Genomic DNA, 26911 nt, shown 5'->3' with positions numbered 1-26911 from the left:
GCTTGGAAGGAAAATTCCTATGGAACCTGGGCACCAGAGAAACTAAAACGTGCTTTAACTCTGAGTTACTTAGGCCTTTCTTGTAGGGTTTTGAAAAGAGAAGCTGCAGCTGACTCAAACAAGGCTGTATTGTCCAGAGGGGCATCCATTAATTTGGATTAAAAATTGTCCTGCTGTGGCTGAAGTCTAAGCCAGGAGAATCTTCTGAGTACTGACCTGGTAGCAGCTGCCCTAGCCCAGTACTCAGCAGCATCACAGCTGCATTTGATGAAGCATCTTTGCACTTGGGAAGAAGCTCCTAAAAGTCTCAGGGCTAGGTTTTGCCCCTCAGAATCTGGGGGGGGGGGGGTGGGGGGGGTCTGAGATAGCAGACGTTGCTTGAGACATAAGGTCTAGGGAATATTTAGTCATGTGTCAAATAGATGATGGCTCTGAAAGCCAAAGTGGCTGAACTGTATGCCTTTTTCCCTAGCCTTTTAAGGGTTCAACTCTCCTTGTCCGATGGGACTAGGGAGGTAGAAGGGAGCATCCTAGAAGGCTTCTCAGTAGCAACACAGATGACTGCCGAGTCTGCAGCTGGGCACCTAAAAATAAACTGACAGTCATCAGGGACTTTGCAGACACGGTCTGGCTTTTTGGGAGCTGAAGTCTGAGCCTCAGGGTTTTGGGATGCATGGTGGAATAGGCTGGATGTACTGGTGATACTGCAGAAGAGCTGGGAAGGTTCACTTGCAGGAGTTGATAATACTTTTTTTGGACATCTGAAATTTGGGAAGGATCCCACTTAAAATGTTCACAAATTTTCAAGATGGTTTCCCCAAAGAACATTTCCATCATGGGAGATTCTGCACCCACTGACTCCTCCCTCAGGGGAGATGTATTCCTGAGGAGAGGGGATTTGAGTAGAGTAGTCTAAAGACTCTTCTTCATCAGAAGAGTCTGGGTTCTTAGCCCTTTTCTGGGAAAGTTGAGAGGCTGGAGTGGGGGCCGCCTAAGAGGTAGGCAGCTTAAGAGCCGTGAAGGCCTGCAAAAGACTCAGAGAAAGCCTGCCAGTCTGCAAGAGCCTCTTTAGCAGTGCAGACATGCTTTTTCTTTTGTTTTTCCTTCACAGGAGAGACTACCTTATGTAATGTTGGGGGTCCAGATGAAGGCCTGAGTTTGAAGGTTTCAGGCTGGAATGTAGTGGTGGATGTTTGTGGTAAAAACAGTAGTTATGTACTCACCATAACATTCCATGCAAGTTGTTCATCTCACCTTCATTCTTAGTGATGGGTTTGGAGGCCATCCTCGGCTCCGACTCAGCCAACTGCAAATACTCAAGGTCTTCAACCAGCTCAAGGCCAACTCCCTATCCCATGATACACCCTGATCTTCCCTCAGATCTTGTTTGCTGCCCGACTACCTTGTAGTATAAATATGCCACTCAGAGAGCTGGATAAGAGACAATGTACCATATAAGAAAGGTGACGGACCTCAAGTACACTGGATGGGGGTTGGAGGGTAGGACGTAAGAATAAAGGCGAGATGAACAACTCACATGGAATGTTATGGTGAGTACATAACTTCTTTATGTGAAGTTGTTCTATCTCGCCGTTCATTCTTACTGATGGGTAGCATCCCAAGCACCATCTTTCTCGGGTGGCTCACGGGAGAATATTCCTCAAAACTGTAGAACCAAAGGAGGTCCTGTCCCTGGAGGCCTTGTCTACTTTGTAATGAGTGATAAAGGTATGAGGTCTTGACCAGGTAGCTGCTGCACAAACAGAATCTAATGGTAACCTTGCAGAAAAGGCAAATGAGGTTGAAACAGCTATAGTAGAGTGGGCCTTTATTTTTTGTTGCAAGAAAGCATTCCCTGAACTATAAATGAAGGAAATGCAATCAGATAGCCATCTTGACAAGGTTACTTTTTATTAATGGGGCACCCTTTTTTGACTCTGAAAAGGAAACAAAGAGCTGATCCGTTGATCTAAATTGTTTTGTTCTATCAAGATAAAATCGGGAGTTGTCTATGAACATCAAGTTTGTGCAGCATGTGTTCCATCCTATTTGTGTACTGAGGAAAGAAAACGAGCAACTCAATAGATTGGTTAAGATTTGTCTCTGAACAAACTTTTGGTAAAAATGATGGATTAGTTCTGGGCGAAACTCTGTCATTATGGAAAATTAGATAAGGTGGTTTGATGGTCAAGGCCTGCAACTCAGAAATCCTCCGAGCAGAAGTAATGGCTATTAGAAAAATAGTTTTCCATGAAAGGAATTTCAAAGGACAGGAAGAGGCTGGTTTGAAAGGAGGTAATACGATTCTGGAGAGAACAAAATTTAGATTCCATGGCATGACTGGAGCTCTGATTGGTGGCCTCAAATGAATGGTACCTTTAAGAAAGACTTTAGCGAGTTGATGTGACATGACACTGGAGCCGTGGAAGCCAAGATGAGAGTTCGAGATAGCTGCTAATTGAACTCTGATGGTAGCTGCAGCAGCTCCTTCGTTGAAAAGTTTAGTTAGAAATTCCAATATAGATGGGATCGGAGCTAGATAACGATCATCATTCTGAGAGGCCCATAAAGAAAATCTCTTCCATTTGCTACGCTATAACTTTCTGGTGGATGACTTATGGGAGGATGTTACAATATGTTGGGCCTCAGCTGAGAGGTTGTAAATCCTGGCTATTGTGGGAGATGGAGCAGCCAAGCTGTCAGTTTGAGGGAATGAAGAGAAGGATGAAGAGCCCCTGATGAATGGGTCAACAGATCTGGAACTGGGTCCAGGATCCAGGATTCTTCCAAGAGATGAGGCTGGAGGAAGGGGAACCAAATCTGCTGAGGCCAGTAAAGAGCTATTAAGACCATGGCCTTCCCAGAATTTTTGCTTTTTGTAATACTTTGGGAATCAGAGGGAAATGCATAAAGGATACCCAGGGGCCAATTGTGCACCAGTGCATCCCTTGGGACAAAGTAGCTGCTGCATATCATGTTTGTTGGGGTTGCAAAGAGATCGCAGCAAGGCTGGCCCCACCTGCGGAACATCCTTTCCGCTACTTGTTTTTTTTAGTGACCTGTCGTGAGGCAGTAGAATTGCCCTACTTAGCTTGTCTGCTATCACATTGGATTTCCCCAGGATGTGTGTTGCTATCAGAAAGCGCTGGGTGGAGATTGCCCACTGCCATATTCTCATGGCCTCTCGACACAAAGGGTAGGATTTGGTTCCTCCTTGTTTGTTGATGTACCAGACCACTAACATGTTGTCTGTCTGAATTGCAATTGTTCCTAGAGGTAGAGAGTCTTGAAAGGACTGCAACGCTAGAAGTACCGCTCTCATCTCCAGAACATTTATATGCAGATGAGCCTCGTGTTTCTTCCACGTGCCTTGCGCTGTTCTTCCCTGATAATGTCCCCCCACCCAATCAAGGAAGCGTCCATGGTCACCGTGGCTATGGGATTGGGTAGAACGAATGGACGTCCCCAAGATACATGTTGAGATGTCAGCCACCACTGAAGGTCCTTTTTGCATGAATTCGTTATGATAATTTGGTGTGACATTGGAAGCTCCTGAAAGGACCATTGAGAGAACAGGAGCCATTGTAGAACTCTCATGTGCATTCGAGCGAGGGGAATGGCAATGATTGCTGCCGCCATCGATCCTAGCAATTTGAGTACCATTGAGACTGGGGCTTTTTTCCTTGGAAGCAGGTCTAATATTTGTTTTCGTAAGAGACAAATCCTTTCTGGAGGCAGACTTAATGTCATTGAAATTGTGTTTAGTTCTGCTCCTATAAAGACGGTCTGTTGCGATAGCGATAAGGCAGATTTTTCTGAGTTGATGGTAATCCCCAACTGATTGCAGAGATTTAAGGTTGTGACCCTCGCATGAATAAGATGATGCTTGGTGGTGGCAGTGAGGATCCAGTCATCTAGATATGGAAACACCTAGAATCCCAACTGTCTTAGGTGAGCAGTGACTACTGCCATACATTTGGTGAACATTCTGGGGGCTGTAGTGAGACCAAACGGCAGAGTGCGAAAATGATAATGGCTGGCTCCCAGCTGGAATCGTAGATGATCCCTGGATGGTCTGTCCATCTTTATGTGGTAGTACGCATCCTGTAGATCTATAGAGCACATCCAATTGTCTTTCCCTAGAAAGGGGAGTATCGACTGAAGCATGACCATCTGGAATTTCATCTTTTTTACTGTCTTGTTTAGCCTGTTTAGTTCCAGGATAGGTCTCCAGTCCCCTATTTTCTTTGGAACTAAAAAGAACCTTGAGTAAGTTCTGTATCCTCTCTGGTCTGCTGGGACTGGCTGGATGACTCTTTTGTCTAGCAACCTTTGGCCCTCTAAGGCTGCTTGGTCCCTGTGACTGGGTGGAACGTCTGGGATTTTCTTTACTAGAGGGGGTGGAGTGGCAAAGGTAATGGAGTATCCTCTGGATATTATGCTTTGTACCCAGCTGTCTTTTGTTATTTTTAGCCAGGCATCTAGGTACAAAGACAGGCGTCCCCCGACTGCCTCCAGAGATAAAAAGTCAGGCCTCCTCTCAGGAGCACTGATAGGGCTTGCCAAAGAACTGATCTCTGTCTCCCTGGTTCTGCAGACCCCCTCTGCCACATGGGCGACGTCTTCCATTATTACTCCCTCCTCTGCCTCTAGATGGGGTTTTACCACGAATGTTCTGGAAAGATCCTTGAGATTTACAGAACCATATCTTTCCACCTTCCCTCCCTTTGGGGTAAGGTCTATTCGGGGTAGAAAAACGTACTCTGACAGCAGACAAGGTCTTTCCATCTTTTTCACTCCTGGTAAGTGTTTCCTTTAACTTAGGTCTGAAAACGGACCAACGGTCAAAGGGGGTGTTAATGAATGAAGACTTAAAGGGTTCCACAAAGGAACATAAGCGCATCCAGGAATGTCTCCTGAGAGCAATTCCTGTACCCGCTGCTCTGCTCGTACCATCAGCTGCATAGGACAAAAGACGCATGGAAGAGTTCACTATCGAATTAAGAGTAGAGAGCTGCGAAGTTACCTTGTCCAAAACTCTTGCAGCTACTGAACCCTGCAGGGTGTCTCCTAGCTCCTTCAGGAGATCCCTTTGTAACCTAGTAAAATGTGTGAGGTAGTTCAACGATCAAAGGATGAAGGTCGCTGAACTAAACATACGGTTCCCGTACCTGTCCATAATCCTGGATTCTCTATTAGGAGGATGAACATATGAAGAAGTCTCCGATAACTCCTTCTTGGTGGTTGCTGCCACCACCATAGCATCAACAGGCACTCCTTTAGTAAGATAAAGTCTGTCTTGAGGGCTAGTTATAAATTTGTTAGGCCTCCTGGGGACAGGCTCCGTGGTGTTTGGGGACTCCCATGCCCTTCGAGTGAGTAATTCGAGCAACTCATCGAAAGGTGGAGACACCCAAGAGTTGGAGGGTGGACACCCAAAAGCCTTCAGGAGGACTGACTCATCATCAGAAAGGTTGAGGGATTTCCAGCCACCCCTCTGTTTAAGAATCTCTAAGATATCCGCAAAGGAGATATCTTCTGAGGGGGACCCTTCTGACTCATCTAAGTCAGTATCCGAAGTGACTGACTCCTGTGAGGAGTCCAGATGCTTCCTCTTGCAGAGTCTCTTCCTAGGCACTTCTTCAGTGGGAGCTTCTAGACAGGTCTCGGAAGAACATGGCTCACCCAATGGGGCTTCCTGAGGCTCAGGATCTCTACGGTTCAATGGAGCATGTGTTGAAGAGGCAGACACCGGTGCTTTTGGGGAGGGAGCTGCTCGAACTGATGCAGTGGTAGTCAGAGCGGACAAAGCCCTCCTCATAGCCTCGAAGGCTCCTTGGTCCCAACAAGAGGAATCCTTCAGATACGAAGATTCAATGGAAACCGTCTGCACCGGTACAGAGGGCTACGAGCCAGAGGTTGGGACCGAACTCACTCTAGCCGAAGCCCCGAATGGTAAAGTCGGCACCGACAAGTTGGTCCTACTATCCTCCCCGGACCCGACCAGTGAGTGTCGGCCCCGAGATCCTTCGGTCGGCACCAAAGACATCAGGGCAGTCGGGGCCGAAAAACCTAGAGTAGATGTCTGACCCGAGGGTTCCACGATCATCAGTTCTACGCTCTCCAGCTCCGAAACTTCCATGCAGATCGGAAGAGGAACAGAAGATGTTGGAGGAACTAAGGTCTGCTCTGAAGCCCCCGAGGTCGGTGCCGATAAAATTTTTGCCAGAACTGGTATCTGTAGAAGCTTCTTCACTACATGGTCCACATCCAAATCAGTCTACTTGAGGTCCGTGAAGAATGTGACGAAGCCGCCGATTGCAATATGGGAGACTTCAAGGTAGGAGATACAGGCTCCAAGGTTGGGGACTAGCCCCTAACCATAACAACAGTCAGTTCCAAAGGCTGTGCAACCAATGTTGAAGCTTTACTAGAAGCTGCTTTTGAAGTGGATGGGCTTTTCGTCGGTTCCGATGTCTTTTTGGATTTCAGCAGATCCTTATCCATAAGCTTTCTTTTTCTCTCATGTAGCACTCTGGCGCTAAAGGAGTAGCATATAGCACAGCTTTCCTGTAGGTGTACCTCACCCAAACAGTAGACACATTCAGTGTGTCTGTCAGTTACAGACATCTTTTGCCCACATCTTGGGCATTTTTTGAAGTCAGACTTGGCTTTTTCCTTCTCTTGCTGGGACATATTTCCAAAGACAATTACTAAGAATAGTCAAACACAGCAACAAAGCCCTATAAAAAGAGAAGGCTCTAACAATAATATGCACATACAAGGAACTAGTAAAGCCTTAAGAAAAGAAGGCTCTAATAAATTTTGCTAATAATGCAAATATTTATCTGCCCTATATAAAAAGGAGGGCTGTAATTTACCAACTAACACACACAAATAATACAACAGAAAAGAGTTAAAGGCCTTAAAACATGGCCACTAACATCTAATTATAATATCAGAAAAGACAACTAGGTGCCCTGAGAAAAGAAAAGGCTATAATCTAATACAACACACTCTGTATGACATACACGAGATAAAGAGAACAAATGGGCCTAAAAACACGGCCACTAATTAGAAAGACCACTAAATGCCCTGTAAAAAAGAAGGGCTATACTCTAAGATAAACACACTCTCTATATGATATGAAAATAAGAGAAAAAAGGGGCCTAAAAACACGGCCACTAATTTCTCAGTAATTAAGCTGAGATAGGGAGAAAGAAGGCCTATAAAAAAACGGCCCTAATAACTAACTATATTATCTAAGTAATATTAGAAAGGACTAAACACTACAAACTATTTAAATGACTAAATAAGCTACTAAGCTAATTTAACAGCTATAAATTTGAGAAAAATAAAGTAATTCACTGGCCAGAGCTGGTGAACGTCTGATCAAGTTGCAGCAGCAAATGAGATCTGAGGGAAGATCAGGGTGCATCATGGGATAGGGAGTTGGCCTCAAGCTGGTTGAAGACCTTGAGTTTTTGCAGTTGGTCAAGTCGGAGCCGAACCCATCAGTAAGAATGAACGGTGAGATAGAACAACTTCACATCCCTAAGTTCCTCAATGCTTTTGAGCCTTGGTTCCTCATTGACATCCAGACTGGATGTCTGTTCCATCTCCAGAGACTTGCTCACGGCAGAAGTCAAGGTGACCTTAAAAGTGGGTTCAGCCTGTGACTCCATACCTGGAAATGGACATGCCTCCAGGTCAAAGAGCACCTCAGGAGATACGTCGGATGGCAGAGGTGCAGTGGAAGGTGTAGGCTGAGGTTTCTTGGCCTTATGCTTCGGTGGCTTGGCTTCGGGTCTTGAGGAACCCCTCCATGTACCTAATTAAGAATTTAAGCTGTCGGTTTTCCAGATATAAAGCTGGAGATGAAAGCCTACTTCTAAGGATCTTAGGAACAAACGGCTGGCAAACACTGTAAGACTTACGGTCATGGTTGGGACCTAGGCAAAAAAGACATTAGGTATGGCTGTCCTTGAGTGGAATTTATTTTCCACACTGGCAGTTGCCCTTCCTGAATTATATAAATTAAGAACAGGAAAAAAGAAACTTCCCCAACAGCTCACTTATCTGAAAGCAGTAGTCAGAATCGCTGGAAACTGTACAACCGATGGTTGGAGCTGGCATTCTGATTGGAGGCAGAAAAGTTCTGAGGATGGTATGTGCGTACATCCATTTTATGGCCTATGTCTGACTGCAGCCTATGTCAGAAGTACCACGTACCCTATAGTGGTAAAAGACTTTTGTATACTGGCCGACCTCGGGTGCCTTCTGGTAGGGATATCAAGTAAAGAATACTGCAGCAAGTAGCAACAAGTAAAGAGAAGGACATCAACCTTACAATCACTTGCTCACATCACCAAAGTCTGAGTCACAGCAACGTGAAAATAATGGCTTGAGGTGGCATTTCATATGTTTCACTGTTCAATTTTCAACAGAGTGACATTGTAAATTCTCACATTAGCAATTTATGGGTAACTCATGCTCAGGATAGCTTGGAATGAGAATAATTAAGGTGATATTGGGGGTCAAAGCCCCAAACAGAGCATACATGGGGGCCTGTCCCTGCAAAAGAATGCATTTTCTTTTCGTTTCACACAAGCTTATGAACATGCATTACAAGACTGTGACTGCTCAAACTCTCATTTAGCAGCTTTTGTGGCCAAGTAGCTGAGAAGAGAGTTTAGGTGAATCAGGCGCAGTGGATCCATGTACTTATAGAGAAAAACAATGCTACATAACTTTGTGTGCACGTGTGTGTGTTACGTGTGTGTGTACAAGATGGCCAGTTAAAACAGCTGCACAAACTGTGAAGATGAACAGAAAGGATGAGGAAATGAATGAGAGATTATCCAGAAAAGGTAAGCTGTTACCACCTTGAACAAAGTTTCTTACTTGGAGACTTAAGTCCTGATGTCAGAGTGCTTTTCTGGCAGGCACAAGGATTCAGGATAAGGGTCACAGCACAAAAGAGAATCAACCTGCAGTCCTACAGGCCCTGATGCTTCATCTGTGGAATGGTATTAAACTACAGAGAGAAATATACTGGGAGAAACAGATGCAAAATGGCTGTACTACAGAAATGCACAACAGAAATCAAAGGCACTTACCTATCTGCAGGTATACTGAACTGTAAAACAAAGGTAGGCCACAGCTACCCAAAGAAAAGTCGACAGGGGGAACAACAAAGCTAACAAAACACAAACTGAATACACAGGGGCTGCAGTCTCATTCCGAAATGCAAGGGCAGCAAGTGCAGCTGATGGGAAATTAAAAAAAATGGAAACATAAGTAAAATCTAATCATGAAGGGGACAAAGAGCAAAGCAGTTGTTTTCACAATGTGTGCAGAATGCTTTACAAATGGGAACATAAATGAGAAGGACGACCCACTGTGAGAAAGACAATGCGTTATGTCTAAAGTGATAAGTGCTACTCTTGTGATGCTGTCCTAGTAATCACTAATAATGATCACCCAGCAAAACTCTCTGTTGTCTTGGAGAATGCGCAAACAGTGAAAAGGGAGACATGTAGTATTACATATCAGTACCTGTTTCAACTTTTTATGTTTCAGTCAACTTGAAGTATATGTAAGTAACATAGGATTTGTCCCAAATCCCTGCTTGTGTCCTTTGTTTTACTTTGGTCAAGTTTTTGGGGGGATATGTGTGGCCATATGATGAGCAGTTGTTTGGTGTGTACATACTCTACTCTGATTATTCAATCACTAAAGCTGGTTATTGTGTTCTTGACTACTTGTCCACTGGGGAAGTGCCCTAGATACTTGGGAACACCCTTGCTTCCAAAAAAACTGACTGAAGTGCAATTCAGGGATGGAACAGCTTCCAAGTGTGAGCTCTCTATGAAAAAAAAAATCGGCATGTAATGAATAGGGGTTTCAGCATGAAAATTTGTATACATTTATATAAATAACTACTACTCAACAGAATGCTTGCCAACACCCATATGATAGTAATTTGGCATTGATAAAATCTAAAAGAACCAAAACCATTTTTCCTGTGAAGGCAGAATGCCACACATCTGAACATACTTAATTCTAAGGTCACCGCTTGCCAGTGAAGGTAAAGTCTTGGTTCACTGCAATGTCTTCCAAAGACCATCTTTAACAAGAGACGACAGCATTTTTTGATATTACAAGCAAACTATAAAACTGGTTTTCGAAAAATGAACTATTACTCATCTATGTATGTGCACAAGGAAGGATCCCTTTGAAGTTACTGACACATCAAAGCCTTAGAGAAATTTCATGACAGATACTCCAGGGGAAAATATGATGTTTGCTTGGAAATTTTTTTCTACATTCCCCTGTCTTTGCCATCAGTCATAAAAATATAACTATTTTTTTTCTGAAATCCAGGTGTTATTTACCATTTATTCATTTTTTTGAAACAAGGAATTAACATGACAAGAGACTCCGAAGCTATAGCAGATACTATAGACATTACATGATACACATGCAGGATGCAGTTTTGAAGAAAGTCCGGAGTTCTGAGTTAACATTCAGCTCAGTGCATGATGCAGCATTTACAATTTTTTTTTTTTTTTTTTTACTGTGCAGAAGACAAGATTTTGCTCTTACTATGGAGGATACCCTTAAATGTGCTAAAACGTGAAAAATTTGTGTGAACTGCACTTGCACTATGGAGTATTTGAACATGCTGGATTGCAGTGTCAGAATCCAAACCATTTTGAAGATGGTTATTCTTTTACAATTCGAAAATTTCACTTAGGTAACACATAACAAAGATCAGTTGTTTAAAAAAGAAAACAGACTAACAAAATAAATACAAAAGACAAGAGGTGGAAAAACAGCAAGGAAAATACCATTAAGGCAGAAAGAGATACAGAAGGCCTATTGTTATGAATAAATTTAGCCAGTCTGTGTAGGAGGAACATTTTCTGAAAAGACCACAAAAAAACAAAAGAAGAAGAAATGAATTTGTTACCAAATCAAGGCTTGAGATCTAGGAGGGTCAAAGTTACTAATCTTCCTGTATAAAAACAAGTCTGATTTTATTGAGCAGAGTCAAAGTGAAATGCATGACACTGTAGCTGAAAGAGTTGCAAACATGTTTTCAAAAGAAACATAGGATTAGATTCCTTATTCACTCAGCCTAATGTTACTAACAGTGCCTTGCATGAATATGCATTGTAAGAGATGATGTTTTTGCAGGACACGGTAAAAGCTGTATGCTACTACTAATTACATTAGATTTAGATATGCGCGATCGACAGGTTCTGGAAGGGCAACTTACATAAAAGGATACTGACTGGTGAAGAACTAGTTTAGATGAATACTCTTACAGTAAGTAAAAAAAAAAAAAAAAAAGTTAACCAAATTAAAAAAAATTGTGCATGGGGTTTGACTTCAGAAAGAAGTTCTATGGCAGGAAATTTTAGTGTCAAAATCAGCAGGTAGCTAGATGAGGGTAAAACTCAAACCTACATTGTGGGGTTGAAACCTAGGTAGGAGCCAAAGACATACTGGTTATGAAAGGCAGAAATGAGGCAAGAACAAAGCGAAAAGTATGGATTATACCACTTGGGCTACAGAAGTAACTTGGCTGAGAACAATATTACTTAAGTGAACCAAATAACAGGTACTACATATTTAAAGCAACACGTATTTTTAATGACAAAAACAGCCTTTACTACAGCTGTACATTTCAAAAAGTAATGAAAGCAAAGGGTTCGACTGAGTTTAGGACATCAAATTTCAGAATTTAAGGGGGCTTTATATGTCCATAATATGCTGCTAAACTGTGTTAAACACAGAAAAGTTATTAGTTTTACTTATTAAAAATGAGTTCAGCTTTTTAACCAATCTGACAGATTTATTAGTCTAATATATTTTTCATCTGTTCAGTAAAACTAAATTCAAATTTCATCCTTTCTTATTTTACTTTAGTACTAGGTAGAAAGGCTATCATTTTAAAGTATATTTTACAGTGTATACCCGTGTACAATGACTTAAAACATTTAAACAGCTTAGTTGTTATGATAGTAATCGTTTACTTTTAATTTATTTATTAGGTACATGAACTCAAGAATGCTGCTTGTTTCTTCCATTATAATCACATTTGGATTTCAAATTATTAGTAGCAGTTTATGTTATATTATATGTTTTATGTTATAGTGCTTCATTACAGTTTTACACTTCATTTTGCACCATAGCATGTGTTGCCTTTAAGCACTGTGATGCATCCCCTTAGTCATTTAAATTACAAGTGGACAACTTTATAATAAAAGCTTTTGAAAAATACAACTTTCCCTGTGCTGACATCAATAAAAGTTCAGTTAACTTTACACTCAATGACATTAATGTAGGGGTGATGTGGGGATGCATCCGTATACATTAATGCATCAATAAGCATAAGTAAGACAGCACCCTTTAAAACCTATGGAAGCACCTCCACACTACCACATGGGGACAGCATCAGGGGTTCCCGTAATAAAAAAAATTTACAACACTTGTTATTATTGTTATTACGAAATAAGAAAACACATCATGACACATAAACAAGTGTAACAGTGTACATATAAGCAATGACAAAACAGAAAGTTAGGTGTTAGTCTACAAGGAGCACAGCAGTTTACAGCAGTGGTAATTTTGACTTTATTACTTGAAAAAATAAACAAAAAAATACGGCTAGTATCCCTTAAAGATGATGACCAAGGTTGGTAGGATTATCTGCATGAGTCCGTGACAGGTCAAAAGGACAAGCTAAAGTGAAAACCATGTGTAAATTGAAAGATATTTGATAGACACATGACCGACCTAACCAGTGTGTGCATCCTTGGTAGTGCTGGTATGGCCGTTCTTACAGATTCTGAGCGTTGTGTGTTCTTGTACAATCGTGCTATGTTTCTTTATTTGGAAAGGAAAGAATGGCTTCAGAGGATTAACAGATCTAGTAGGTGCCACAGTTGCCCTTACAAATCAGACAAGACTCAATTGCAGTTGAGTCTCTTTGGCATGTGTGTGTGTGTGTGTGTGTGCGTGCGTGCGTGCGTGCGTGTTTTGTGTGTGTATATATATAAATACATATATATATATATATATATATATATACACATACAGATACACACACACACACACACACACATATATATATGCATGCGTGTGTGTATACAAACATATACAAATATGTATATATGTTTTACATGTATGCGCAAATATATATATATATATATATATATATATATATTAAAGCATGTGTAAATACACACACACACACACACACACACACACACACACAATTTGGAAACTGGAGTCTTGCTCTCATATTAGGGGTAAAGGGAGGCTTGCCCCTTGAAAAATATGTTTTTTTTATATTCTGTCATCTTCAGAGGGCTGTTATTTTAACTGATGACCTCCCAAGGTTTTAGATGTTTTAGGTTCAAATGATTCGCCCTCCTTGAAATTTGTGTCTTCAGTGTATGATTCTTCAGGGAAATCAATGTCTTTTCCTTTACACTTCATCTGAGGAACCTCCTCAGCAGGAAGCACTGGGGAGGTGTCGGAAGAAGACGTTCCCAAATGTGGGGTCTCCTGAGGCCTTGACACCCTCTGGCCAGCTGGAGGAAGTGGATGAGGCTCTGAAGCAAGGAGTGACTTGGCAGGTTGTTCCGAGGGGGGGAAGGGAGTCCGGGCCCAAAAAACAGCGGTCAGCATCGCAGTCTCCCCTTGACTGGGACAGACATCTCCCAAAGCAGAAGCCAGGGCTGAGCTGATCTGTGCCAAGGCTCCAAGGAGAAGAGATGGCCCTGAAAAAACTTGGGTCGAATCAAACTCCTTGGAATGGGCAGGACAGGTACTGCTCTTGGAGGTCTTGGGTTCTGATCGAACTGGAGAATTCACAGTCACAATTGGTGCTGAAGAAGAGGATCAATTCAGAGCCGAGTTACTCAGTGCCAAGCAACTCAGAACCAAGGTCCTTGAACTTGCAGCAGAAGTCAGAGCAGGAAAGGTGCTTGGAAAGGTGGAAGTAGAAGGTCCTTAACCCAATGAAGTAGGAGGCCTAGAGGCCCCAGTGACTCCTTGTGCCCAGAGAATCTTCCTCACCACTCTTTCCAGCTATTCCTCGGTAAAGCTTCTGGAGGAATGAGTGGACTTTGCATGGGAGGAAGGTCAATCCAGGAAGGGGGATGCCAGGCTATCCAGAAAAGGTTCAGTTGAAGAGGAATACCTGGAGCTGAGTATGGCTATGAACTCTTTAGTCAGCACCGAAGTGGATGGTGTTGAAGGCACTGTCTTTTCTGAAGATGGAGCCAAAGAAACTGACAGCTCCAATTGTTTATCTGTGGGTTTTGACATGGCAGGTGGAACAGACAGTTTTGATTTCTTCATGCTCGGAGCCGAGAAAGGGATCGGCACTGAGGAGCTTTTTGCCTCTGAAGATTTAGAAAATGAGGAGGATGAAGCTGGACTGGACCTAGAAGATTTAAATTTTTGTTCAGTAGAATCTTTTGAAGGTGACCCAGAAATAGCCTCGCCGAAGAAGGAGGGGAGCAAGCCTTTCAAAATCAACTTATTTTTCCATTCCACTAAAGCCCTGTGACTAAAAGAGTGGCAAAAGGAGCAATCTTCTTGCAGGCTGAGAGGACCTAAACAAAAAACACAAAGCAAGTGCTGATCAGAATAAGGTATTTTATAAGAACACTTAGCACACCTTTTAAAACCAGCAGCGGCTTTCTCTCTCTCTCTCTATCTCTCACTCTCTCTCTGCAATGGCAAGCGCGGGAAAACTGAATCAGTACACACACATTCAGAAAGAAAGACGCGCGCACACACACACACACACACACACACACACACACACACACACACACACACACAATTTGGAAACTGGAGTCTTGCTCTCACATTAGGGGTAAAGGGAGGCTTGCCCCTTGAAAAATATGTTTTTTTTATATTCTGTCATCTTCAGAGGGCTGCGGTGGTGGTGCTGCGGTAGCGTTGTCGCCTCACAGTTAGACGTTGGCCGTTCGATTCTCAGTTAAAGCGTCTACTGTGTGACGACATGCGTGAATGGGCGTTCCTTCGTTGAAGGTTGTGCGTTAGGCCCGGCAAGCCAGCATGTAAAACTCTACTGCCAATCATTAGCGGACCAGAGTTCCGCTGTGGCGACCCCTAACCGGGAAAAGCCGAAAGACACACACACACCTCCCAAGGTTTTAGATGTTTTAGGTTCAAATGATTACATATCAATTACATGAAAAGTGAGAATTTGTAGTGGATCCTAGCAAAGATTACAAGGAGAAGGAACAGAGCTACAAGGAGTAGGTATGAGTGGCTAGACAACTGATGTACTGATGAACAGACAGACAGCTTTCACTTAGGTAGCTAAGCAATGTGTCTCTGGGCACATGGGAGAAATACGCAGAGCATAAAAAAGATTGCCAAATATAAAATCAACAAGAAAAGCAAAAGAAAATTAGAAATGGAAATGGAGGAGATGAAAAGAATTTGTAGTTTTCTTTTGAAAATTGTAAAAGATTGGTAATAAGATTGGTAATAAGATTATCCAGTTACACACTATAATGTCTTAAAATAATGTACCTGTAGTTGCTCTAACAACTTGTATAACATGACTACAGATGTGAAACTGAGAGGCTGACAGGTTATTTAGAGAAAGGGGTGCTGTACATTATGGAAGGTATGACACCATGAATAGATTAAAAAGAGGGAGGGGAAAAGTACAGTTGTGTACACTTATCAGAAATGTAGATGTTCGAGTGTATTCACTGTTGCAGTCATTACAGTTGGGTTATCTGCTTGCAGGTAGCCCTCAGTCGGCCTGATTAACAAAGTTTTGGGTCTTGCATCGGTTGCTGTCTCTTCTTCCATGACGTCAGGTCGTCAGGGGTATATAAAACATGCAGCCGACACCATTACATCAGTTTTTCTTGCCCCAGATGTTAGGTGCCCCCCTAATGGGAAGCAATTAAATATAAATGCACAAAGATACACGTCCAACAAAAAAGCAAATACACCAAAAAGGCTTTTAAGCATAGTAAAGGAAAGTAGAGGTATAGCCAAAAGAAGTTAGGGGGCTGGAGGGAGGGTAACCAGGACTGCAACAGTAAATACACTCGAACATCTACATTTATGGTAAGTGTACACAAATGTACTATGTTCTTCGTGTTTCACTGTTGTAGTCATTACATTTGGGTAGATCCCCAAAGCTGCAGTTGGGAGGAGAAATTTAGATAGCATTAGGGCCAGCTATAAGGCCCTGCAAGACTGCAGTGGCAAAGCCAGCTCTGGATATAGAGAAAATTGGCAAATGATAATGCTTGGTGAAAGTATGTACAGAACTCCAGGTAGCAGCTTCTAGGATGGAAGTAGGGACGCCTCTGAGAAAGGCTGTAGAGGTGTATGCAGCCCTGGTGGAGTGAGGTCTGATCCCCTGGGGGATAGGTTTTCCATGGTGCTTATAGCAGAAATGAATGCAATGGCTTATCCATTTAGAAATGGCTTGCTTTGAAATAGCCTTCCCCTCTGCCCCTACAGCAAATGTCACCAGCAGTTGTTCAGATTTCCTTTGAGGTTTAGTCCTGTCCAAGTAGAATCTAAGCTGTCTGTGCACATCTAAGGAATGCAGTATCCATTCCCCTTTATTCTGTGGCTTGGGAAAGAAGGTTGGCAAATGAGTGGACTGAGTAAGAGCCACACTGGATACCACCTTGGGCATGAAGGATGGATTGGTTCTGAGGGACACTCAGTCCGCATGAAAGATGATGAAAGGCTCAACTGCCATAAGGGCCTGTAATTCAGATGCCCTTCTAGCTGAAGTGATTGTTAAAAGGAAAGCTGTTTTCCAAGAAAGAAATTTTAAGTCTGCAGTAGCAAATGGCTCGAAAGGAGGTAGAGTGAGTTTCTCCAAGACAAAGTTAAGGTCCCAGGCTGGGGTTGGAGCTCTACTGGGTGGTCTCAAATTTTTGGCCACTCTGAGGAACTGCTTGAGCAGTGGATGAGAGAAGAGGGGTGGTTCTGTGTTATAATGAGCTGAAATGGCTGAGGCGTGGAGTTTAATGGAGGAAAAAGACAGACCCTTGTGAGGCATCTCAGTTAAAAATTGTAAAATCTGAGGTAAATTGGGCGCTGCTGTACTCATCCCTTGAGATTGGTTCCAGACACAGAATCTTTTCCATTTTTCAGCATTAGATTTTCTAGTACTAGGCCTCCTTGCCTCTAAAATGACATCCATCACAGGTTTGCTGAGGGATGGTAAAGGAGAGATTAAGTAATTAATCAGGCTGCAAGGTTCAGTGTTTGAAGCTGAGGGTGCAGAATCTGGTTCTCCTGCTGAGACAGCAAGGAAGGAGTCTGAGACAGGTGACATGGAGATAACCGTGACACACTGCGCAGGAGGGGGTACCAGTGTTGGCGTGGCCAGTCTGGAGCAATCAAAATCATCCTTGGTTTGTCCTGTTTGATTTTTAGTAGTACTTTGAAGAGCAGAGGCAGAGGGGAGGAAGGCACAGACTGATAGGTTTTTCCAACTGAAGGACAGAGCATCCACTTTCCAGGATTGTTTGTGGGGAGTCCTTGTGCAAAATTTGTCCAATTGGTAGTTCTGGGGAGAGGCAAACAGGTCTATATCTGGGCTCCCCCATTTGCTTGCCAACATGCTGAAAATCCGTGGTTCCAGTTTCCACTTGTGTGGGTCCATGAGGTTTCTGCTTAGTCCGTCTGCCAGTGTATTTAATTTTCCTGGCAGGAATTGAGCTTGTAGGTGCACTTGGTAGCTCAAGGCTGTGTTTCACAATGCCATGGCTAGTCTGCAGAGGGTGTAAGAATTTGTACCCCCCTGCTTATTTATGTACCACATAACAGTGGTGTTGTCCGTCTTTACCATTAGTTGTCCTGGAAGAATGTGGTCCTTCAAGGCTGTCAGAGCATTCTGTACAGCTATCATTTCTTTTTGATTGATATGCAGGTGCATTTGACTTGGGTTTCATTTGCCCTGAATGCACTTCCCTGCCAGGTGAGCCCCCACCATGCATAGTCTGATGTGTCTGTTGTTAGGGTTTGGGCGGCAGGGGGTGGTGTGAAAGGTAGTCCCTTGTTTTGGTGGCAGGCCTCTGCTCAACAAAGGAACTCTAGGCGTAGGCAAGGTATGACAGGAATCATTGTTTCCAGGTCTTGAGAATGTTGACACTATAGGCTTTTTAGATACCCACTGTAGTTTCCTCATATGCAGTCTTGCATATGGAATTAGAAGAATGCAGGAAGGCCATGAACCCCGAGGCTTGCAGTATTTGTCTTGCAGATAGCAGGGTTTTTGTGGCCACTTGTTTGAAGTAGTTTGTCAAATGAATTTGTTTCTCTGGCGTGAGGTAAGCCATCTGGGAAGTTGTATTCAAGCTTGCTCCCAGGAATATAATTTGTTGACAGGGTACCAGGTGTGATTTCTTTTCGTTTATGGTGTACACCAGACAAGTTAGAACCCTTTGTACAAAGGCCAGATGATTCAAAAGTATGTCCTGGCTTTCTGCCTGAATTAATAAGAAGCGAACTGAACGAACACAGGTTACCACACTAAACAGCAGGAAATTAAACCGTTTATTGTTGAGCGCTTTTCATCTCAGGAAATCCCAAGACTTCTTCAGACAAAGTAGGAAAACACACGCCCCATCTTTTATTACATTCAATTAATGTACTACATACTCCCATTGGTTGAAATGCGACTGAGTCATCTGTGTAACATAAAATGCTTTTGACAAAATGGCTGAAGCTCACAAGCAAAAAATAAAAGTACCACACAATTAAACTCTGGAAACAGCTACATCTGTATATATCCAACTAGGTATTGTACACAGATAAAACTCTCCCTGTGATCCATGTTACCTGGGACGGAATAGTGACCTGGATGCTAGGGGAGCTAGCAACAGAGGAGGGAGTGAGTAGCTGACACCAGTGTACCCATCCTGCATGGGAGGTAAGGCAGCTCAGTCCTCTGCAGGATTGACACTTGTCAATGTCTGGGTGGTATAGCACTGCAATGCAAGTACTAAGGATGACTACCTCCCAAGCAGCCTGTCTACCTACTGTAACAGGCACTGGACATGCACAAAAGTACATATGCCAAAAGGTGCCTTCACTGTAGGAGCTCTGCTTATCCAGAATACAAGATAATGGGAAGTAGGGTAAAATCTCTGGGGAATGCCCAAAAAACATCCCTTTGTGCTGTCTGGAGTCATTGGGAAAAGAGAAGCTGATGGTCAGCAGACTACAGGAACAAAAAGACCATGAATATATATCTGTACATTACCTCACGGACAGCGAGCATCTATTTCACAAACATTAATTCATAACAGAATGAGTTAAATGGACTTACCATTGCTATCTTTAATATCAACTGTAGCTTGTGCTTCCAGCAGCAAGGAGATGAGTTCAGAGTTGCCACTGAGGGCAGCATGGTGCAGAGCTGAGAACCTAAAAACATGAAAACAAAAGGACATGAAATAACCTGAGCTTCACTCAACAGTACAGACTCATTTCACTGAATAACCATCACTTGCCTGTATCAGTCAGAAATGCCAATGGTATGCTTCCAAATATGTGTGTTAATTCATTTATACCTACTTACCTACATAATATGCAGCTGGATTAGTCTGCATGCCAGTCTGTGAACAGCAGTATGCAAATAAATTATACAGCTGTATGAGTTTCTGTCCATGTTGTGACGCCCCTGCACTGTCCCAGTAATCAAGGAGCCTCAATCCTCACCACTGGCAACAGTGAGGGACATACACAATGGGAGGATGACAAGTACGCACACAGTAAAGTACAATTTCCCTTAATAGCACACAGAGATCGCAGTCAGTCTGGGGCTGGTTTCTGCCTCTTTCTCCAGATCCCCAGTAAGACTCCTCACTGGCACAGTTACAGGGTCAAGATCTCAGACAAGTGGTCAAGCTAAAACCTTCAGCACCCTCTCTATCCAACCAGACCTCAGACGAGTGGTCAAGCTAAAACCTTCAGCACCCTCTCTGTCCAACCAGTGCTTTGTGTTTTTGCTCAGGTAGCTGACACACACACTTTGAGATTTGATTTACACACACACACACACACACACACACACACACACACACACACACACACACACACACACACACACACACACACACACCCCTGGAGAAGGCTGGCACAGGTTTACTAGCTATGCCCCCTTCTGCCCAGACTATAAGGTAGTTATCACTGCCACCAACCACTACTTATCAGCTACTCTAAGGCTCTTACAAAGGGTGCCCAATCCTACTGTGTAATATTACTATTATCCAAATGGTTAGTGCGTCAAGAGCAAGGCTATTGGGGTGGCCTATACAGTGTCGCCAAATACATATGCAAGTACTCTAACAGCTTAAGTATCTCTAAAAAAAGCAGCCACAGTTAAAAGGTTTAAATGTATTTAATAATAAATAATAAAAGAACAAGACAATACTCAAACAACACAGTAACTACAGAGTTCGGAATCACAGGAAATATTTTAAAACAACATTGCAGGACAGTTTCAAATAAATACAGAAAACATCTAAACTAATCTTTACTATATTCCTATCTATATCTGAAAGATACTCTGCCCTAAATAACTTACTTACAGAGCAAGGCAAATGCAGATGATGGATGTTTCTAGGTCCAAGACAAGACACAAAATGCACACTCTGTCTCTGAGAGAGAGTTCTTAAATTGATATCACATACTACTGCAAGTTTGGCCTGAATGATATTACTATTTGTCACCTGCCTTCAGTTCCCAAGCTAACAGAGACTTAACAAAATTTAACATTTCTGTGTGAAAAATACATCTCTCAGATGTTTGCTCAGAAATTTAAGGCGTAAAACAATTAAACACTTTTACATTTGAAACCTAGTAATTATTTCTATTTCAAGACAACAGGAAAACCTCTAACTCTAGACATTGTGTCTGCTTACAGCACTGAAACTGAGATAACACAACTGCAAAACAATCAACTTATTTTCTTGAAGTTTTGTAAGTTAACTCTGTGTGTTCCAGCTTCTACTATTAAAACATACATTTGCACAGGTATATATATAGTTTATATCCACTTATGTTCTTTTCCAGTAGGGTACACTGTGGACACATCCTTGAAGCTCAGTACTGTACAAACCTGTTCAACACACACTTCTGCACCAGTGGTTTAACATACACATAACATATAATTCTCTTACTTTTGTAAGCAAAGCATATGAATCATATTAATAGTCACAAATGACATATGATTATTTACAAAATTCCAGATAGCTGGGCTGGCAGTGTCACACATGTATACAAGGATATGTGGCAGTTGGACTGGCAACTCCTAACCATCCACATATGTGTCTGTGATGTATATGTGATATAGAAGAGGCCTGGCAACTTAATTCCATTCCCAACTTGCCTAGTAAACTCCATGAGTGATAGTGGTTTATGGGGTTGCTACTGGAGTGGGATGCAACTTGACAACTTCTGATGAATGGATGCATAAATGTACAGCATAATTGTGCAAATCAGTCTACACATAAATTTACCACACATTTACAGACAGAACTTAGAATTGTACCAATAACTCCATGAGTGGTAGCGGTTTATGGGGTTGCTACAGGAGTTGGATGCAACTTGACAACTTTGGATGAATGGATGCATAAATTTACAAGCTTGAATGTGTAAATCAGTCTACACATAAATGTACCACACATTAACACAGAGAACATATAACTGTACTAATCAGTATGCAAATATGCACAACAGTGCCCAGCCACATAAAACAGAAATGCAATAAAATGTATCCATCAACATACAGAATGCAAGACTAAAACTATTTGGGTCACTCCATCGTTTTTTTTTAATAAAGAATGCAGCTGTACAGATCTGTGTTCATCTATTTGTACACAAAGTATAACACTAGTATATATATATATATATATATATATATATATATATATATATATATATATATATATATGACACACATCTGTGCCAATCTATAGCCATCCACCTGTATATAGAACATCACCTATCAACTGAAAACATGACTGCACTACTTCATACCCATCCATGCAGAGAAACACCTATTCACAACACAAAAAGTTGTGCAAGTAAACTTATCTTAAGAGCAGATATTCGAATGATCACTGCTGCAGTAGCCTTAGCTATATGGGTTATATCCTGCCAAGTGTATAATAGTCAGCCAACTTCCAGAGCTTTAGGGCACCTTCCCAAACCATTAACCAGTGTAACAAAAGCTAAAGAAAAAAAGAGGGGTTTGGGCACAAAGCCCTTCAGAGCCTTCTTGTCAACTGAGAGAAGGAAGTTAGAGCTCTGAAAGAGGTTAATGCTAGTAAAATAAGGGTCTTCATCCTAGCAGCAAAGACATACAGAAATGAGGGAGGTGGGTGGACGGAGGGAGCAGTTACTTCAGCAGTGGAAATGAATGTCTAGGTTAATGATAAAACCTGCAAACTTGTCATGGAAATTCTAATTTTAACAGAGACTTCCGGCTGTACTCAGATTGTTTCCAGCTTGGTACAGAAACCAGGGAGTTGATAATGGTCTCCTGATCTGATAATTTATTTGGTACACTTTAAAGTGTGGTTTCTATGCAAAACATTTTGGATGCACTTCAGACTTGGCTTTCCTTACCACCACTAACCTACTAACATTTCGGTTAGGTGTACAGATGGCAGAACAGTTCCTTCAGATGCTCTCTGCCCTGTTCTTGCCCTTTTATGTGAGGGCAGCAGTGCAGACAATCCTGAAAAGCTTGTGGTGGCTTATAATTTTGCCGTAATGAGTGCACTGGATTTAGTTGCTCCAGAAAATGGATTTAGCTCCAGGCCAGTGATTTGCCATGAACCATGGTTTCACCGTGAACACAGGTCTATGTGCAAGCAGAGGAGAAGGTCAGAGCAAAAATGGAAGACAAACATGCTCTGGATGAGCATTACAATCTTTACCAAATTGAGATCGCTATTGAAGTAGCAAATTTTATTTTGAATGAGATTTCAGTGACAGAGAATCATCATACTACACTCTAAGTTGTCCAGTCTGTCTGGCATCCAAAATATATTTTCTCTATAGAGGAATGTAAGGAGACAGTATGATTCTTTGCTAACAAAGGTTTTCAAAAATCAGACTTTCTGTTCACTCACTGAGAACGATCAGATCTCTGAGCTGGGTGTTTCCGACTTGTGTTGAGCAGAGTTTGATTATGTCTGTTAAACCAGACTCATGGACATGGTTTTTGATCCGTGTCTGATGTGTTGTGCAAGGACCCAGGGCCTACGTGACTGAATAAGATCTGTTTCATGACCCTTGGCTCATTAATTCACTCACTGTCTATTCTTCCTTGAGATCAGGGAAGTTTACTGCCCTCAAAGAAGCACCTGTTACCCTAATTCGCAAGAAACCATTCCTGGATTCATGCATGCAAGAGATTTATCAACCTGCCACTAACCTCCTTTACATTGATAAAGCTATTAAAAAGGTGGTATATGCACAGATGTACTCCTTTTTAGTGTTTCCTCATCTGTTGGATCCTTGTTAGTTGGGCTGTTGACCAAGGCACTCATATAAGTGATGCATGATCTGATGCTGACAGATCAAAGGAATTTTTTATTTTTTTAATTTTAAAATCAAAGCAAATATTTGATCTTGGTCTTAACTTGATCTCCCTGCAGCATTTGATATGATGGATCATGGGATCTTGATCAGGCATCTTTGGTGCAGGGGTTGGGAGTTTGACTCCAGAAATGTTGTGTTAAAGGCATCTCCACAAGCCTTAAGGACTAGACAAATGGCCAACGGCTTTGAAAGGTTCTGGTCCAGATGGCCCATATATAATTTCTGGGCTGATAGGCCTGCTTCACCCTCAGTCTTAAAGCACTCCATCAGTAAAATGATCTCTCCAAATCACATGTTCTAGGGCAGTGGAATAAAAGTCAGTGTCCTCATCATCCATGCTGTTTCCCAATGCGGATGACATATGAGACCTGCAGGTAACGTTGTCCTCCTTACTTACTATCTGAAGAATAGTACTCTTGCGCTCTCTGAGGAGAGCTGCCTCTACACACATTTTCTTCTCCAACGAGATGACAAATACGGACATTTGCTGATTGACATCAATCAAGCTGGCCTTTTTAACACTGGACTTTAGCTTCTGCTTGCCCAAGCAGTCCTGGAAAACTTCTCATCTGCTTGTTTATAATTTTTTTTTGTTAAAACTATCACAGAAAACACAAAAAAGTATGTAGTGAGAACATCTCAGGCGAAAGGCAGACAGAAAGTAGAAATCTTTATGAGGTATTTTGTGCCTTGCAGTATGAAACAAACCAAGCAAAACTGATACTGAACAAGTGTTTAATAAAACAAAGCTTTCAGGTCAAACAAACCCTTCATCAGTGTATAAAATACTAACACATACTAACCATATTTATACTATCAAAAATCACACAGCCATTAATTATTCAATTAAACAATCAAATCCTAGTTAAGAACAATAACTTTAAAAGACACAAGTCTCAATTTCAAGCACATTTGTTTGTATCTTAATATAGGTTTTAAAGAAACAGTCTGATTTAAACCCAGTGGTACATCAGCACAAAGACGTATTATCCATTGGTATTCTTTCCGCTCAAGCTTATTATTTAAATCTCCCCCTTGTGTGTCCTTATACACTCTATCTATTATCCTAAAAGAAAATTTATAGAAAACATATAATAGAGCTACTTCTGAGGTAAGAAGGATTATTAATAACAACTGGTGTATATTAACATCTTTACCTAAGCTATGTCCCATAGGAGGTATGAAACCTAGTTTCCCATATGGAAATTGTCAGAACTTAAAATAGAAGTTGTGTTATAAAGACTTGTGTCAGGAATGGTGGGGTAACAACAGTTAAATCAGGTTTTTCCTGCTACAACTGTAGCTATTGTGATGTTATTAATAAAAATAAAATGTTTCAACAACCAACAACTAGGAAGAATTATAAATTTTCTGGTTCAGCAATGTGTGTTACAACGAATATAATATACATGGCTACTTGTAATAGATGTCAGGCATTTTATGTTGGAAAATCAACCAGAAAACTGAAGGAAAGAATAACTGAACACCACTCAGAAATAAGAAAAAAGACTGATACTAATCCCCTAGTTAAGCATATTAGTATATATGGGAATGCACATAAATTTTCTTTTAGGGTAATAGATAGAGTGCATAAGGACATATGAGGGGGATATCTAAATAATAAGCTTGAGCGGAAAGAATACCAATGGATAATACGTCTTTGTGCTGATGTACGACCGGGTTTAAAATCAGACTGTTTCTTTAAAACCTATATTAAGATACAAACAAATGTGCTTGAAATAGAGACCTGTCTCTTTTAAAGTTATTGTTCTTAACTAGGATTTGATTGTTTAATTGAATAATTAATGGCTGTGTGATTTTTGATAGTATAAATATGGTTAGTATGTGTTAGTATTTTGTACACTGATGAAGGGTTTGTTTGACATGAAAGCTTTGTTTTATTAAACACTTGTTCGGTATCAGCGTTGCTTGGTTTGTTTCATACTGCATCCAGTGTTGGTTCTATGAACTAAGCTTTGTTCTGCAACTGTTTGGCTTTTTTGAGTATTTTGTGCCTTCACATTCTTTTTTGTGAAGGTGACATAACACTGATGCCTGCAACTTTCCTGATAAAAGACCAGATTAGCATACAATTAAAAAAAAATCCACAACACTGAAAAGAATAAATGTTACCCAATGGGCAATATGTATACCCAGCTCTGGATGGTTGACTGTCAAACTGCAGGGCTAATGAACAGTTTCATAAATGGTGAAAAACAATGTGTTTTGCTTCACAAGCTTGACAGATCATCCTTCAAGAGTTAGTATGAGACAGAAAATTTTACAGCGTCTGCAGAGATCACAGATCCATTCTTTGACTATCTGTCAGAAGACACTGGAGTCTTTCAGAGTGGATCATGCATTAATCAGGTACATGCCCAAGGGAGTGTTGTACTCTATTATGGGCCTAATAAGGTGGAACAGAGGGGAATGATAACATCAGTAGATCTAACTGTCTGGGCAAGTTATAAGGATTAAAAATGACTGTAACAATATGGTGATTGAAGAGGTGTCCAAGACCTTAACAGCTGTATTGACTTTGAGGAAACAAGGTATGTGCTTAGATGTTCATGTCTTCCAAAGGACACGACACTACACTTAAGTATTTAGCCTTAGTCTTAAATATTCCATTTGTTGGTGAGTTCATCAAAAAGGTGGTCTATACAGAGATGTACTTACATCTGAAGCTTTATGGTTTATGGATCTCTGTCAGTCTAAGTCAAAACCTGGTATGGATACAACACTCATTCAAGTGATCAGTGATAATATGGTGGTAAGATATCAATGCCCATACTCCATCTTGCTCACACATGATTTTTTTAGTAGCATATGGCAATGGACTATGCGATCTTGACAAACAGCTTAAAGCTTGCTGTGGGTTATCAACACAGTCCTTGATCAGTTTGCCTCAATCTTTCAGGATGGTATCAACAAGCAGTTTCAGGTTTGAATTGTTCAGTCCATACCTACTGACCTGTGGTGTGCCTCAGGACTCATTTTGGCTCCCTTGTTGTTCACAGTACTTACATTACTGCTTAATGAAGTCACTGCTGGTACAAGTATTTTTTTTACCAAACTTTTGCTGATAATATTCAACTATAGTACTACTTTTCTCCAGAAAATGTGATGGAATTTTCACCCTTAGAAGACTACTTGGATTAACCCGGATGAAACCTAAGCTATACTGATGTGTGCCACTAACTATCTAATATTCCACTCCACTCCCCTCTAATGTCAATATTTGAAGTCT

At 41.5% G+C, this 26911-nt stretch overlaps 1 protein-coding gene across 3 annotated transcripts in view; it reads right to left on the bottom strand.

Annotated features, from left to right (window-relative positions):
* Window positions 1–26911, bottom strand: part of CASKIN2 (CASK interacting protein 2) — a 1742750-nt gene that overhangs the window by 477873 nt on the left and 1237966 nt on the right. For all 3 annotated transcript variants that reach the window (XM_044084941.1, XM_044084943.1, XM_044084942.1), the window contains one exon: window positions 19376–19473. In XM_044084941.1, coding sequence (XP_043940876.1) covers window positions 19376–19473 — 98 coding nt within the window. The remainder of the gene's footprint in view (window positions 1–19375; window positions 19474–26911) is intronic.

This window comes from Protopterus annectens, chromosome 10.part0 (genome assembly GCF_019279795.1).
Source record: "Protopterus annectens isolate FY-2018-M chromosome 10.part0, PAN1.0, whole genome shotgun sequence".
In the NCBI taxonomy this organism is placed as follows: domain Eukaryota; kingdom Metazoa; phylum Chordata; order Ceratodontiformes; family Protopteridae; genus Protopterus; species Protopterus annectens.
Note: the sequence above shows the minus strand (reverse complement) of the source record. Positions and strands in the feature narration are given on the sequence as shown.